The sequence below is a fragment of the Pygocentrus nattereri genome, chromosome 22, assembly GCF_015220715.1.
Source record: "Pygocentrus nattereri isolate fPygNat1 chromosome 22, fPygNat1.pri, whole genome shotgun sequence".
Lineage (NCBI taxonomy): Eukaryota > Metazoa > Chordata > Actinopteri > Characiformes > Serrasalmidae > Pygocentrus > Pygocentrus nattereri.
This window is the reverse complement of record NC_051232.1, coordinates 7,470,107-7,484,265: the sequence shown is the minus strand read 5'-3', so window position 1 is coordinate 7,484,265 and position 14,159 is coordinate 7,470,107. Positions and strand designations below refer to the sequence as shown.

At 45.9% G+C, this 14,159-nt stretch overlaps 1 protein-coding gene across 11 annotated transcripts in view; it reads right to left on the bottom strand.

Moving 5' to 3' along the window:
* fat1a (FAT atypical cadherin 1a) overlaps positions 1–14,159 on the bottom strand; it is a 138,640-nt gene that overhangs the window by 38,418 nt on the left and 86,063 nt on the right. For all 11 annotated transcript variants that reach the window (XR_001858964.2, XR_005129362.1, XM_037532833.1 and 8 more), the window contains 3 exons: positions 8,494–8,769; positions 6,609–6,819; positions 5–4,075 (listed from right to left, as the gene is read on the bottom strand). Coding sequence is in view for 9 of the 11 variants with exons in the window: in XM_037532833.1 (XP_037388730.1) it covers positions 5–4,075; positions 6,609–6,819; positions 8,494–8,769 (4,558 nt within the window). In the remaining 2 variants the exon portion in view is untranslated. The remainder of the gene's footprint in view (positions 1–4; positions 4,076–6,608; positions 6,820–8,493; positions 8,770–14,159) is intronic.

Genomic DNA, 14,159 nt, shown 5'->3' with positions numbered 1-14,159 from the left:
TTACCTGTAATGAAGTATTCCACTTGTTTGTTAATGTCCTCAGAGTCAGCATCTGTCGTACTGAGGATGGCGATCACACCACCAGGAGGATCATCTTCGCTGACCGTGCCTTTGTAGATCTCTGCCGTGAAACGAGGTGGGTTGTCATTTACATCTGCTACTGTCACGTCCACCTTGGTCTGGGCCGTCAGCTGCACTTTGTGTCCCTGATCAGTGGCCAGAACTGCAACAGTGTACTTGTCCTTCTGTTCCCGGTCCAGTTCCTTCAGGGTGGTCACCCAGCCCGTTTCGCTGTTAACGGCAAACAGTTCTGCTATCTCTGCCAAGTCTTGGACAGGATCCAGACTGTACATAACCTGCCCATTTGTGCTCGAGTCTAGGTCCGTCGCCTTCACCTGTATCACAGAGGTGCCTCCTGGAAGGTTCTCTGCAACAACAGCCTCATAAGGATCCGACTCGAAGAGGGGATGGTTATCATTGATGTCCTTGACTTGGATGCTAATGTCTATGGGGGAAATGACCTCAATGCCTTGGTGTTCACTTTGTGCTTGGAGAGTGAGCTGGTACCACTTTGTGCTCTCATGGTCCAGTTTCTTCTCCAGCTTAAGAGCTCCAGTGTCACGGTCAACCACAAACACCTCATCCCTGTTGCTCTCTGGGGTGTTACCCTTCACCAGGCTATACACCACTGGCTGATCACTTTCTGCCTGAATCACATCTATCTCAGAGCCTAGAGGACGATCCTCGTCAACAGAAAACCTGTAGTGCGGTTCTACAAACTTCGGCACCTTGATTTCAGGGGCTAGCACCCTGACATAGACTGGGACCACAGAGGATCTTGCAGGATTTCCGCCATCCTTTGCACGCACAATGAATGTGTACAGCTCGTTCTCTAAACCTATAAGGCTCTCTTTAGTCACAATGGCACCAGTGAGAGAATGGATTTCAAAGTTCTCTGCTACGTTATCTGTGTCTGCTTCAATGGTGTAAGTGATGTCAGCATTACTGCCTTCATCCATGTCAGAAGCTGCAATTTTAACCACTGTTGTTCCTCTTGGAACATCTGCTGCTATGCTGACTTTGTATTCTGCAGCTCTAAATTGTGGGGAATTATCATTGATGTCAGTTAGGATCACGCTGATGGTGCAGAATCCAACTTTGCCACCACCATCTTTTGCCATCAAAGAGATTGGAATGACTTTCTCCAAAGCATTCTCTCGATCAAGACTTTCCAAAGTGAAAATTTCACCATCTTCATTGACAGAGAACTTGTCTTTGGCAATATTATTGACTATGTGGTATGTCAGTCGCCCATATGTACCTGCATCGGTGTCTGATGCTTGGGCCTCTGCCACCAACGTTCCAACTGGAGAGTTTTCTAGAAGCTCAACAATATAGTCAACTTGAGGGAAGGTGGGACTGTGGAAGTTAGCCCCAATGACAGAAACTTTCACAAGAGCAGAGTTCCTGAATACGCCATCAGAAACTGAAATGTTAAGGTTATAGAGGGACTCCATGTGTGGCTTCCTGTGATTGGAAATGACAATAGCTCCAGAGTTTTTGTCCATGGCAAAGTTCTGCTCTTCATTTCCTGACAGGATTGAGAACTCAAGTTTTGCACTATCAGAGCTGTCTGCATCTGAAGCTTGAACTTGAGTCACAAAATGTCCACGGGGAGCCAGCTCGCTGACCGCTGCCTCATAAACATTTTGTGAGAACACAGGAGGATTATCATTAAGGTCCATAATGTCAATTGTCACAGTGACTTCATTTGAAAGTGCAGGAACTCCTCCATCCACAGCCCTGACTGTTAGCTTGTGTTGAGTTTTCTCCTCGTGGTCCAGCATACGAGCTGTCCAGATTGTTCCTGTGTCGCGGTCAATGGTGAAGTACTCAAAGCTCCGGTCTTTGTCCTCAATGATCTGGTAGAACAGCAGTTTGTTGTTACCTGTATCTGCATCAGTAGCAGAGACCTGTACAACAGAGGTGCCGATCACTGAGGCTTCAGAAAGGCTTGCGTTGTAAGACTTGGCAAGGAACACAGGGGGGTTGTCGTTCACATCCTCCAAGATTATGTCAACAAAAACTTCAGCTTTAGCACCAGTTAGGGAGTCAATGGCTCTTATACTTAGTTTATAGGCAGGGTGTGTCTCAAAATCAAGAGGTTGAACAACATGGATTACACCAGTATTGAAGTTGATGGAGAACTGACTATAGGGATCCCCCTCTGAGATGGTGTACACTATCCTGGGCCCTTCAGAGTCGCTAGCCTGGACGTGGACAATAGGTGTGTGTAGTTGTATGTTCTCAGGGATCTCCAGACTGTAGAACGGTTTCTCAAATACTGGTATGGCTTTGTTAACTATAGTTATAGGCACTTCAACAGTTGCAGACAGTGTTGGTTCCCCACCATCCGTTGCTACAACTGTGACCACAAATTCTGAGTCCAGGGAGTCCTTCTCAAATGGCTTTTCCAAAGAGAGTTCACCGCCTGAGCTGATCTGGATGTATTCATTCAGTTCCTGTAGGTGATACTTTATCTCTGCATTATGCTCAGAGTCTGCATCTATGGCAGTAACCTGTCTGATCATGTGGCCCACCTCAGCATCCTTCTGGACCAGAGCATGGTAAGGCAGATTGACGAAAACAGGGGGATTGTCATTGACATCCTCGACAGTAACTGTTACAAGAATGTGAGCCACATCAGATGACTTGCCTTCCTTGCTAACTTCCACTACAATTTCATAGGTGTCTTGCTCCTCACGGTCGAAGGGTATGCCAGTTGATGAGAGTACCCCAGACGTACGACTGATCTCAAACCTCCTATCTGGGTTCAAAATAGTGTAAAACAGTGGCTCATTCACTTGGTTGCCCACAGCTGCAATGACAGCCAGAGTCTTTTTCTCCAATGAATTCTCCTGCACAAAAGCCTTGTAGGAACTTTGTGTGAACCTCAGACTGCTTGCTTTATTCTCTCTGACATTTATTTTCACCGATGCCATTCTAGAAAACCTACCATCGGACACCCTAACTCGCAGCTCATACCTGCTTCTCAACTGGGTGACATTTTGAATGCTAATAACCCCAGTGACCGGATCCATTTTAAACTTTTCTCCAATGTTGCCTTCAGCAATAGAGTACAGGAGTCTTGCATTTGGTCCTGAGTCTGCATCACTGGCATTGACAGTGATGATCTCCACACCTCTGTAAGTTGGCACTAGAACTGCAGTCTCGTACAAGTCTTGACTAAACTGTGGTGGGCAATCATTGACATCTATGACTTTGATGGTCACATTTGCACCTCTTTCTGCAAAGTGCCGGGGGATTCCCATGTCATGTACTTGCACAGTGAATCGAAAAATAGATCTTTGTTCATAATCCAGCTCAGTTGTGGTTCTGATTGCTCCGGTGCTGGAATCAATAGCAAAGTAGTTGTGGGCAAATGGTTCCACAATCTGGTAAACTAACCTAGCATTGGTGTCACGATCCATGTCTAAAGCACGGATGACTAGTGGTGTGCTGTCTTTGGTGAGGACCACACTTTTGACTGGCGAGGACTCGCTCACCATCCCAGTAAACTCATCCTGGATGAAGACTGGAGCATTGTCGTTTTCATCCTTCAGGTGAATGAGAAGTGTAGCATTGGTAGATTGGCCAGCCATGTTGGTTCCCTGAATGGTAAGTTTGTAAGATGGTACTGTCTCATAATCCAGAGCCCTCTGAGTCACAACCACTCCAGAGTTGGGGTTAATGTCAAAAGCTCCATTCATGTTCCCATCTTTAATCTGGTAAAAGACTGACGATTGACTGGTGGCTATAACAAGACTCACAAACGTCCCAGGAAGTGCTGTTTCGCTAACCTCAGCGGAAAATTCCTTCTCAGTGAATTTAGGCTTGGCATTGTCTGAGATAGTAACAGTAATGTCAACAGTTGCTGTAGCACTGAGGGGTGGAGTTCCTCGGTCTGTAGCTTTCACTGTCAGCTCAAATTGATTCTTGTTGCTCCGGTCTAGCTCTTTCGCCACGGTGATGGTCCCCAGAACAGGATCAATGGCAAATGAATTAGCCACATTTCCTACAGAAGAGAAGAATAAAACAGATGTGTATCACCAGACCTGCCTGATTTTTTGCCTGAAGTACTGATTTTTAAAGTCTTTTAGAAATCCATGCTATTTTTATGTTTTTTTTTTCCAATTGGCTTCCTCGTGAGTGCATACTCAAAGGAATATTCATGCCCTTTTATTGTTATATTGGTGACTTTTGCAGCTGCATTAAACTAAATTAAACAAATTTTTTCATGTTCCATTATCTGAGAGCATCTAGAGTTCATCCAGGTCAGTCTACTGGCTTGCATTCACTATGGGTAGTGCTGACAGACTGGGCCTTACAGTTCAATTCTCCCCAGTCATCCCAGACACGTCAAAAATGTGCCTTCTCAACAGGGCGCCCAGCATCACAGAAGTGTTCCTGCTTTGCTGTCCAAACACTGGGTATTTATTAAGACAACAATGATGGGAAATGGAGGGGAGGGATCTACTGCATACTTGGCGATCTTTTTACTTTCCTTTCTCCACATTTCTTTTTTCCCCTGCTATCCTTCTCTGGGCTCTCCCTACTTTTCTCCATCTCTTTCCCTGTTCTTCTCCCTCCTTCATATTCTTCCCACTCCTTGTGACTTTCTCTCTCCCTCTATCGTTCCATGATGCATGACGCCTTTGCAGTCTCTGTCAAATGTGTCATTCATGAATAAGTGTGGTGGGTTGAAGACCTTTGGATGGCACACAAACTCTCCCACTTTCCCTGCTGAGCAACAGAGGCACAAAGGAAAAGATGGACGACACGATAGGAATGCTAGGCCTACCGATTGGGGGGGGGGGCTGGCATGGCATTTCACCTCACAGTATCCAAATATTTCTTATGCCATTGTGTACATGCTTGGTGTTACATGCAGAAACATTTAAAGCCCCAAGCCAGAGCCGTGCCATCACCACCCCAGCGCTGGCTCTGATTTATCTATGTAGGCCATATTAAACATATACGAATAGTAATGATAATAAAACTTCCTAATTGGGGTTTCTGCGTTTGTGCTACACTGTCCATCAAAAGACACCTATCTTTTCGCAAAATGTTTTCAATAGCTTCAATTTTGAAGACCAACTGTCATAGCAACAGTGCTGCCTTGGAATGTGTCAAAGGCTAAGTATTGTACCACCTTGCTGTGATGTCAACACTCAACAGCACTTAAACCTCTCAGATATTTAAACCACCTTTGGTCCAAAATATAATGGCTGTATAACGGTAGTAAGGTGTACTGCTGTACTTACAACTATTGCCTGTATTTCAAAACTAAGGCAAATTTCTATTCCATATTTGAACTGCTAAATCAACACATTCAATCCATTTATACTGGTCACTGATTGGTGGTTTTGGGATCTCACCAACAGGAAAACCAGAAAGAGCAGGAAAACCAGAACCAGGAAAAACCTAAAAAAAAAACCAAGCATATTGGTTTGACGGTAGCTAAGAGCTACACACACCACAGAACATGTTCCGTTTCAAGCTGGAACTGAGCCTGTGCTGTGGTGTGTGCCGTGTCTGGCCTGCTAACAAAGCTATCATTAGCTTAGCCAAATGCTACAGTCCCAAACACAACACAGAACAGACCTGTAGTGTACTGTTTATATCTGTAGCCTGTTTGCTAAGATAATGTCCAGTAAGTCTGGCTAATTTAATTTGACCTTATCATCTAAACGTCAGTCTGCCAGGATTGAAGATGCAGTGTGGTGAGTAGACCTGTTATCACGCTAGATAAGCTACTGATAACCAGCTTCTCTCTCTTAGTTAGCTACACTTATTAAATGATGGCTTGACAATTGTGCACTATTCTCACACATTTGTTGAGCATGTGAGATATTTCTGGGCTGGAGGTCAGGGAACCAGCCTTGTGACTGGAAGGTTGCCGGTTCGATCCCCTGAGCCGACAGTCCATGACTGAAGTGCTCTTGAGCAAGACACTTAACCCGCAACTGCTCCTTGGGTGCTGCAGATAGGGCTGCCCACTGCTCTGGGCAAGTGTGCTCACTGCCCCCTAGTGTGTGTATGTGGTGTTTCGCTGCATGGATGGGTTAGACTGTGGGACTAATAAGGGTCACTTAATTTTCAATTTTGAAATAATGCAGAACAAGATGGCACAAAATGTTTTACATCACTGAGGATGCATTAAGGCCCCTCCTCCCCCGGCTGCAGTAAATCCATATACCTTGGTAATATTTGGAGACAGTTTGAGCGCATGATCAGTGGATACTGCCCAACCCTAGTTTCAATATGTGCTTTTAACAACAGTCTGGAAACCAAAGCTGTCACGTCATTGTTTAGGTAAAACCTGCTCGTCATACCAGAGACGATACTTTGATGAACGTGAAGTTGAGAATTGAAGCTAAATAGACCCAAATGATTACTGCATTTCTGCTTTATGTTAACTAATCATCTGCAGGACTTTGGCCCAGCCAACAAAAACAAACAGAAGGCAAGTTGTTCCCAAACTCTGCTGAAAGCATCGACTTGACGAAGAACTAATATGTCAATATGGTGATCAATAAACCGGTTACCTGATTCGATGCTGTAGACGATCTCTGCATTCTGGCCTTTGTCCTTGTCCAAAGCTGTCACCTGCAGCACTCTGGAGCCAACAGCGGCGGACTCAAAGACCCGCCCCGTATATGGCGTTCCAGTGAACCACGGAGCGTTATCATTAGTGTCCTCCACATTGACAATCACCCGCACGAGGTTCCGCTTCACCGGGATGTCCTGGTCTCGCACCTGAGGGGACGAGAGAGGGAGAGAGAGACAGTTAGAAAAGCAAGAAAGCTGTATAGCAAAGCTGTGATAATAAAATATATCTTTGACAATAAAGATCTAATAAAATTTAAATACATGTAAAATCTCACGATGAGAAAGTCAGTGAAACACAGAGTGAGAGAAAGACGTTAAAACAAGCTCGCAGCCACTTTTCATCTCCAATAATTCAATTCAATTAAAACAACAAACTCATCAAACGCTGAAGAGAATCGAAATGGTCATGTGCTGCTCAATTCCTGCAAGACATGCGTGGATGCGCTGGGAATAAAGCGGTAAACAAAGCCGGAGAGGACATCAGGTGGGGTGACGCCTGACTGCCTCAGCACTTCCAATAACAGAGACAAATCAATCCGACAAACAAACAGCACAAAACACCGACACACAGCCCTCCACACAACTCAGACAAATGAAACTAATAAAGCAGAACAAACAAAACGCAGACAAACAAGCACAACTTCCACACCACTAACTGTCCGAAAGTTCCCGTAACTCTAATTAGACCCTCGTCTGGACGATTGTGAGGTGAACCGATTAGGTTAAGACGACTGGACTGTCATATTTCATCATTCAACATCACCATTTCAGCCACAAACTGTTTACTGCCTCATATTAACGACAGTGCCTTGACTCGGAATCAATATATGATGCGGAATCAATGCACAACAGCGCCGTACTGAATAATACAACCGAGCGGATGATGAAGTGCCACCTGAGCTATTTTGCTAAGCAACGCGTAAAAGGTCGAAATTTTCTCTCCCACTTTCACGTCACACTTCATATTTTCTTGATCGAGCGACTGAATGTAAGTCATTTATGCAGGAAAGTGACGGCGCGTCAGGAACACGCCGCCATGCTTCACAGCTGTTTATTAGTGTTACGTTTTAATATACGCAGTATCAGTCCACCTCCTCACAGAGGGGCTTTTCCCAAATCATCAACTTTCCACATTTTAAAATAATTGTGAAGAATTCAAAACAATGACGTAACAACAGAATAAGACATAACGCTAGTCATGTTTGTCTTTACTGAAGATCAGACAGTCAGACAGACAGTCACATAATTCTTATCCAGAATAAATTTATAATAAAATTAATATCAAGAAGTTTCAGAAAAAGTCAAGAATGTAGTTACAATGCAATTAAAATCCAGGAAAAAAAACTACATTTTGATACAGACAGACAGAGAGAAAGACAATCAAGCAGGCAGACAGACAGACAGACAGACAAACAGATAGACAGTCAGTCAGACACAGTCAGAGAGACAGTCAGACAGACAGTCAGACAGAGTCAGACATTCATACAGACAGACCAGCAGGCAGCCAAACACAGACAGACAGACAGACACTCAGATGGACAGACACACAGTCAGACATGCAGTCCGTAACAGGCAGATGGACATACAGACAATCTAACAGACAGACAGACATAGACAGGCAGACAGACAGACGGGCAGATGGACAGATGAACAGACAGATGGACGGACGAACAGTCAGACAGACAGACGGATGGACGGACAGATGGACAGACAGTCAGACAGGAAGTCAGTTACAGACAGACAGACGGACGGACAAACAGACAGTCTAGCAGACAGACGGACGGTCGGATAGACAGACAGAAGGAAACTCGTGTTGTGTACCATGACGGTGAGCGTGTGCTGGTGCATGGTCTCGTGGTCCAGTCTCTCGGCGGTGTAGAGAACCCCGGTTCCGGGGTCCAGGCGGAACTTGCGCAGGCTGAACGGGTCAGTGCTGCTCAACAGCGTGAAGGTCAGCTTGTTCTTCTCGTCCTGGTCAGACGCGCTGAGCCGCAGAGCCTCCGTCTCCGGCGGGGCGTCCTCACGAACCGTCACCTCGTACCGCGGCTCCGAAAACTGCGGCCGGTGATTATTAGTGTCGATCACTTTGATCAGAACCTGCAGAGGAACCGAGAGAGAGAGAACGGGGAGAGTCAGTAACACATTCAGGAGCGAGAGAGCGAGAGAGAGAGAGCGAGAGAGAGAGAGAGGTGACATATAAAGAGACAGAGAGAAGTAAAGAAGCATTAGATAAAGAGCTACCAGGCACTGTTTTGCATATACTATCTCAGGGGAGGCCCCCAAGCACAAAATCACTGTTGTTCAGACTCACACTCATCTGTTTGTCTTTTTTTCCATCCCTTATTTTTCTCATAGACTCCCATTCATTTTCGCCAGCACACAAACTCTATTACTTCTTTGCCCAACAGCCCCCAAACTACACGTCCTCACTCAGGGCAGATCCTCGAACTCTAATCCACAGCCATACTGACCTGCACTCCTCTATGTGTCGTTTTTTATCCTTCGTTCCTCACATAGACTCACATTCATTTTTACAACAAGTAGCTACCACTTACCAACTCTTCATGAACAACTTAAGAAACATCTCATACATCATAGCAACCGCCTAGCAACAATTTAGCAGCTACATGGGATACCATAGCTCGCTGCCTAGCACCACCTCGGCAACCCCCTAGGACACCATAACAACCACCTAGTAGTCCACTAGCAACTACCCTGGATAACAAGGCAAACCCCTAGCAACACCATAGCTACCACCTTTGCTACCTTAGCCATCATCTTGCAACACCTTAGAAATCCCATGGGATCCCATAACAACTACCTAACAGTGCACTAGCAACCACGTGGGTTACCATGGCAACTGCCTAGCAACACCTTAGGAACTACCTGTGATACCATAGCAACCATCTAGCCACAACTTAACAACCACCTGGGACACAATGGCAACTGTGTAGCAACCATCTAAAAAAAAATACCAAACAACGACACCATAGAAACCACGTGTGCTACCTTAGCAACCATCTAGCAACACCTTATAAACCATCCTGGATACAACTAGCAACAAGCAAGCTAGTAGGAAGTGGCATTTAAGCTGTGCAACCATTCTGTGTTTCCTTCAGGAAAGGCACGTTTCTAGCTCTATATGACCTGGTTCTCATTTGGAGCACCGGACCACAGTCATGTTTCTGAGGGGATATTTATTGTGATTTTAACTTGATGTATCATTATTAACGTGTGCACAGTGCTGTTCCATGCAAAGAAAGAAAAAACATAGTTTGGATCTTGTTTGACATCAAAACAAATAGAAAAAATATATAAATGTAATTTACTACGCAATTAGAGAATTACGGTCAAATGACGGAATGTGAATTGAACAAACAACAGTGGTAAACAGGGTCTGGCAGGTTAACGACTGAGTGGGTCAACGCACATTAGAGCTGCGCCAATATTTTAACTGCTCCTCCAACCGTCCCTCCCACCGACGGATCAATGTGGGCGAACCCTCGCTTGGCCAAATGAGCTGAGGGTGTGTGTCAGAAGGGCCTGAGAAAATGTTACGGAGTGACATTTGCTTTTAGTAAATACCAACTCACTTTCCTCAGTAATGTAAAAGGATGTATTTCATTAACAGTTATGAAACAGCGGAGCAGAGATAAATGTCAGGGTGAAGGACGTTGCATAATTAATTGAGCGGCGATGGACTAACTTGATTGCAAATAAACATGCTCTGAACAAAGGTAACACACTCACACACAGTCAAAAAACCAACACTGGGCCCTCTTATACATTTTTTAATATTGGAAATTGCTACTTAGCCTGCCATTATGACTTGGGGTTCCTCAGGGGTCCATATTAGGGCCCCTCTTATTCTAGATACATGCTCCCCCAGGACAAATCATACGTAAGAACAGCATTTAATTTCATTATTAAATCAAGCTAGTTGGCAAACCAAAAACAATACCTTACCCTAAATCCCCTCCCTTAATATTGCTTGGCCTATAGTAGATTAGCAACTGTAACCAGGCATGCCCACCTTCGACAAGATATCAAAACTTTATGAATGTAACATCATAAACATAATATAAAAGTTGGTTGACAACTCGTAGACTTAGACGAAGTTTTACAGAGCGCTAACAAAAATCCCACTCAACCAGAGAAACCTCCAACAGGAACTGTAGTAATCATTTCGAGTTGCTATGGAATGTCCACTTCGAAGTTAGGCTAATTCTTATAGCTAATCTAAATGAATCTGACGCTCAATTACACAACAAACAAACCCGACGGGCTCCTGAACGGCACAGCTGTCCAACGTTGGTCGCATCACCAGGAGATCGCAAATTCAATGCCCGGTGATGCCACAGCCATCCGTAACCAGGCGTCCAGGAGAGCATCTCTCTCTCTCTCTCTCTCTCGCTGAACAGGTAGGACAGTCGTTCCTCTCCCCATCACTCAGTGTAATGCTAGCCAACGCAAACTAGCTGATGTAACAGAATTAGCAGTCAAGGTTCACCTCCTAATGTGCTTAACTGTCCAAAGACTGTGTTAGCGACAGTTAGGAAGTAGGTGCAGGCCTCCTGCGACCCCCAGGAGGTGAAATTCCTCGATATGTTTAGCAGCATCTTTGCTATCACTCTGTAAAGCTGTCCAACCTTCCAACAACAGCGAGAAACACATGTATAAGTCAACTGAAACACGTTAATTGCACCGACTGTCATTCGACAGAGCCTTCATGAGTGCGTTAGGACCTTACGATGCAGTGCCACTGAGAGAGAACCGGAAAACGGATATAGCTCACACTTTCAGTGAAGTGCTAGAATCTCTCTCTCTCAGCCTCTCTCTCTCAGCCTCTCTCTCACAGGCACACACATCCATAGGCTTGTCTGGTTTTATCAAAGCCAACCAAGCGTCTAGTTGGCTTCCTAGAGAGGATTAGCGAGTCCACTGGGAGCTCTTCACTGGCCAGCTTTTACAAAGCCTGCGAAAGTGTGAGTGTGGGTGAGTGAGTCGAGAGAAAGAGAGAGAGAGAGAGAGAGAGAGAGAGAGAGAGACAGAGTGTATGCATGTGTAACCACACAGCCAGACACGCTTTCATAAAACCTGCATAATGAACCAAACAGAGCACAGAGAGGCCCAGTGCATGCCAGCCACCAGGGGGCGACGATTAACACGAGCCTCTACAAAAGACGGACCGGTCCCCCGAAGCACTCCTGGCTCAGAGCCCTGGTACTGGCCCTGCTGGCCGCTTCTACTGGGCGCGCAGTTCAAAAGCTCTGAGCCGAAGTGAATGGGCTAGTAAAAGGTGGAACGCTAGCCATGTGCCCAATAGGAGCCTACTGCAGACCTGCTGCAGGCTGAAAATGATTAGGTCTTTCTGGTGCAGAACAATGTTGGAGGGGTAACAGAGTCCGATGCCGCTTCGCATACGTTTGAAGCCGAACCAGAAACAAAGAGAAGCAAGGACCGCTTAGCAAAGAAGGTACCAGGAAACTAGCAGGGAAGCAAAGACCACAACAGCTCGTGATTATAAACATCAATAAAAATCTCCCTATATTTGAAGCCGAACCAAAATTCAGCAGTGTATACACAGGTGTGTGTGTCTGTGTGTGGGTGTGTGGTGTGAGTGTATGTGTGTGTGTGTACCAGCAGCATGTTGCCATCCCTCGAGAGCAAGCCTGCTTTTATGAAGTGCCAGAGGAGGACAAAACATTCCTCCTCTCCTCCCCTCCGTTCTTCCTTCCCTCCCCCAAGACGTTCTCTGCATCGCTGCTCCGGAGCCGCTGATAGCTCAGAGCCTGGGTGGATGAGTTATTCTCCACAGCGCCGCTCAGAGGGACTAAATGATGAGATGGGAGGTGATTGGACCCCCGCAGAGACGATACTGCTGATAAATGAAGCCTGAGTTTTCTAGCGTGGCTGAATTAGACAACAGTGGATATAAAAGAGGCTTCGGAGACGGGATCTGTGATCTGTGATCTGCACTCGGAATGTGGGAGAAACTGAGAAGGACGTATGGGAAAGAAAGAATCTCATGTCATATCCCAACACAAATGGTTTAATAGGGAAATAATGCTCGTACTGGACAACAAATCATAGAAATGATAACACAAACCATAGAACAAAGTCCCAGTGTGTAATCTGGCACTGTAAAACAAACTGTAGAAATAATCCCAGGTTGTATTAATCCCAAACTACAACACAAGACAGTAGTGAAAGAATGGGTCGCTCTCAGGAGCTCAGTGAATTCCAGCGTTGTACCGTGATCGGACGCCACCTGTGCAGCAAGTCCAGTCGTGAAATTTCCTCACTACTAAATATTCCACAGTAAACTCTCAGTGGGATTATAACAAAGTGGAAGTTATTGGGAACGACAGCAACTCAGCCACGAAGTGGTCGGCCATGTAAAATGACAGAACGGTCAGCGGATGCTGAGGGGCATAGAGCGCAGAGGTCACCGACTTTATGCAGAGTCCATCACTACAGACCTCCAAACTTCATGTGGCCTTCAGATCAGCTCAAGAACAGCGTAGAGAGCTTCATGGAATGGGTTTCCATGGCCGAGCAGCTGCATCCAAGCCTTACATCACCAAGCGCAATGCAAAGCATGGAATGCAGTGGTGTAAAGCGCCGCCACTGGACTCTAGAGCAGTGGAGACTTGTTCTCTGGAGTGACCAATCACACTTCTCCGTCTGGAAATCTGATGGACCAGTCTGGGTTTAGCGGTTGCCAGGAGACGGTACTTGTCTGACTGCATTGTGCCTAATGTAAAGTTTGGTGGAGGGGGGATTATGGTGTGGGGCTGTTTTTCAGGAGTTGGGCTCGGCCCCTTAGTTCCAGTGAAAGGAACTCTTAAAGCTTCAGCACCAAGAGATTTTGGACAATTTCATGCTCCCAACTTTGTGGGAACAGTTTGGGGACGGCCCCTTCCTGTTCCAACATGACTGCGCACCAGTGCACAAAGCAGGTCCATAAAGACACGGGTGAGCCAGTTTGGTGTGGAAGAACTTGACTGGCCTGCTCAGAGTCCTGACCTCAACCCCATAGAACACCTTTGGGATGAATTAGAGTGGAGACTGTGAGCCAGGCCTTCTCATCCAGCATCAGTGTCTGACCTCACAAATGCGCTTCTGCGAGTCGATCATAAACATTACAGACTTCCTGTGGTGAAATTAAAATAGAAATAGAAGGAGCGAGAGAGAGAGAGAGAGAGAGAGAGAGAGAGAGAGAGAGAGAGAGAGAGACGAAGGGCGGAGTGGTTTAAACCCATTCTGTCTGTGGAGCTCACGGTGGAATGCAGCGCTGCATCTGCAAATGCACGTATATCAGCTGATCTCTGAGGAGAGTCACACCGGCGCCTGAGAGCCAGAGGCCCACGGGCAATGAGAAATCCCACCAGAGCACATCATAAACACCCAGCATTTACACTCACACAACACATCCAACAGCACAGGCCCAGAAACTCTCTCCACTGCGCCGTAGCTCCTCACCG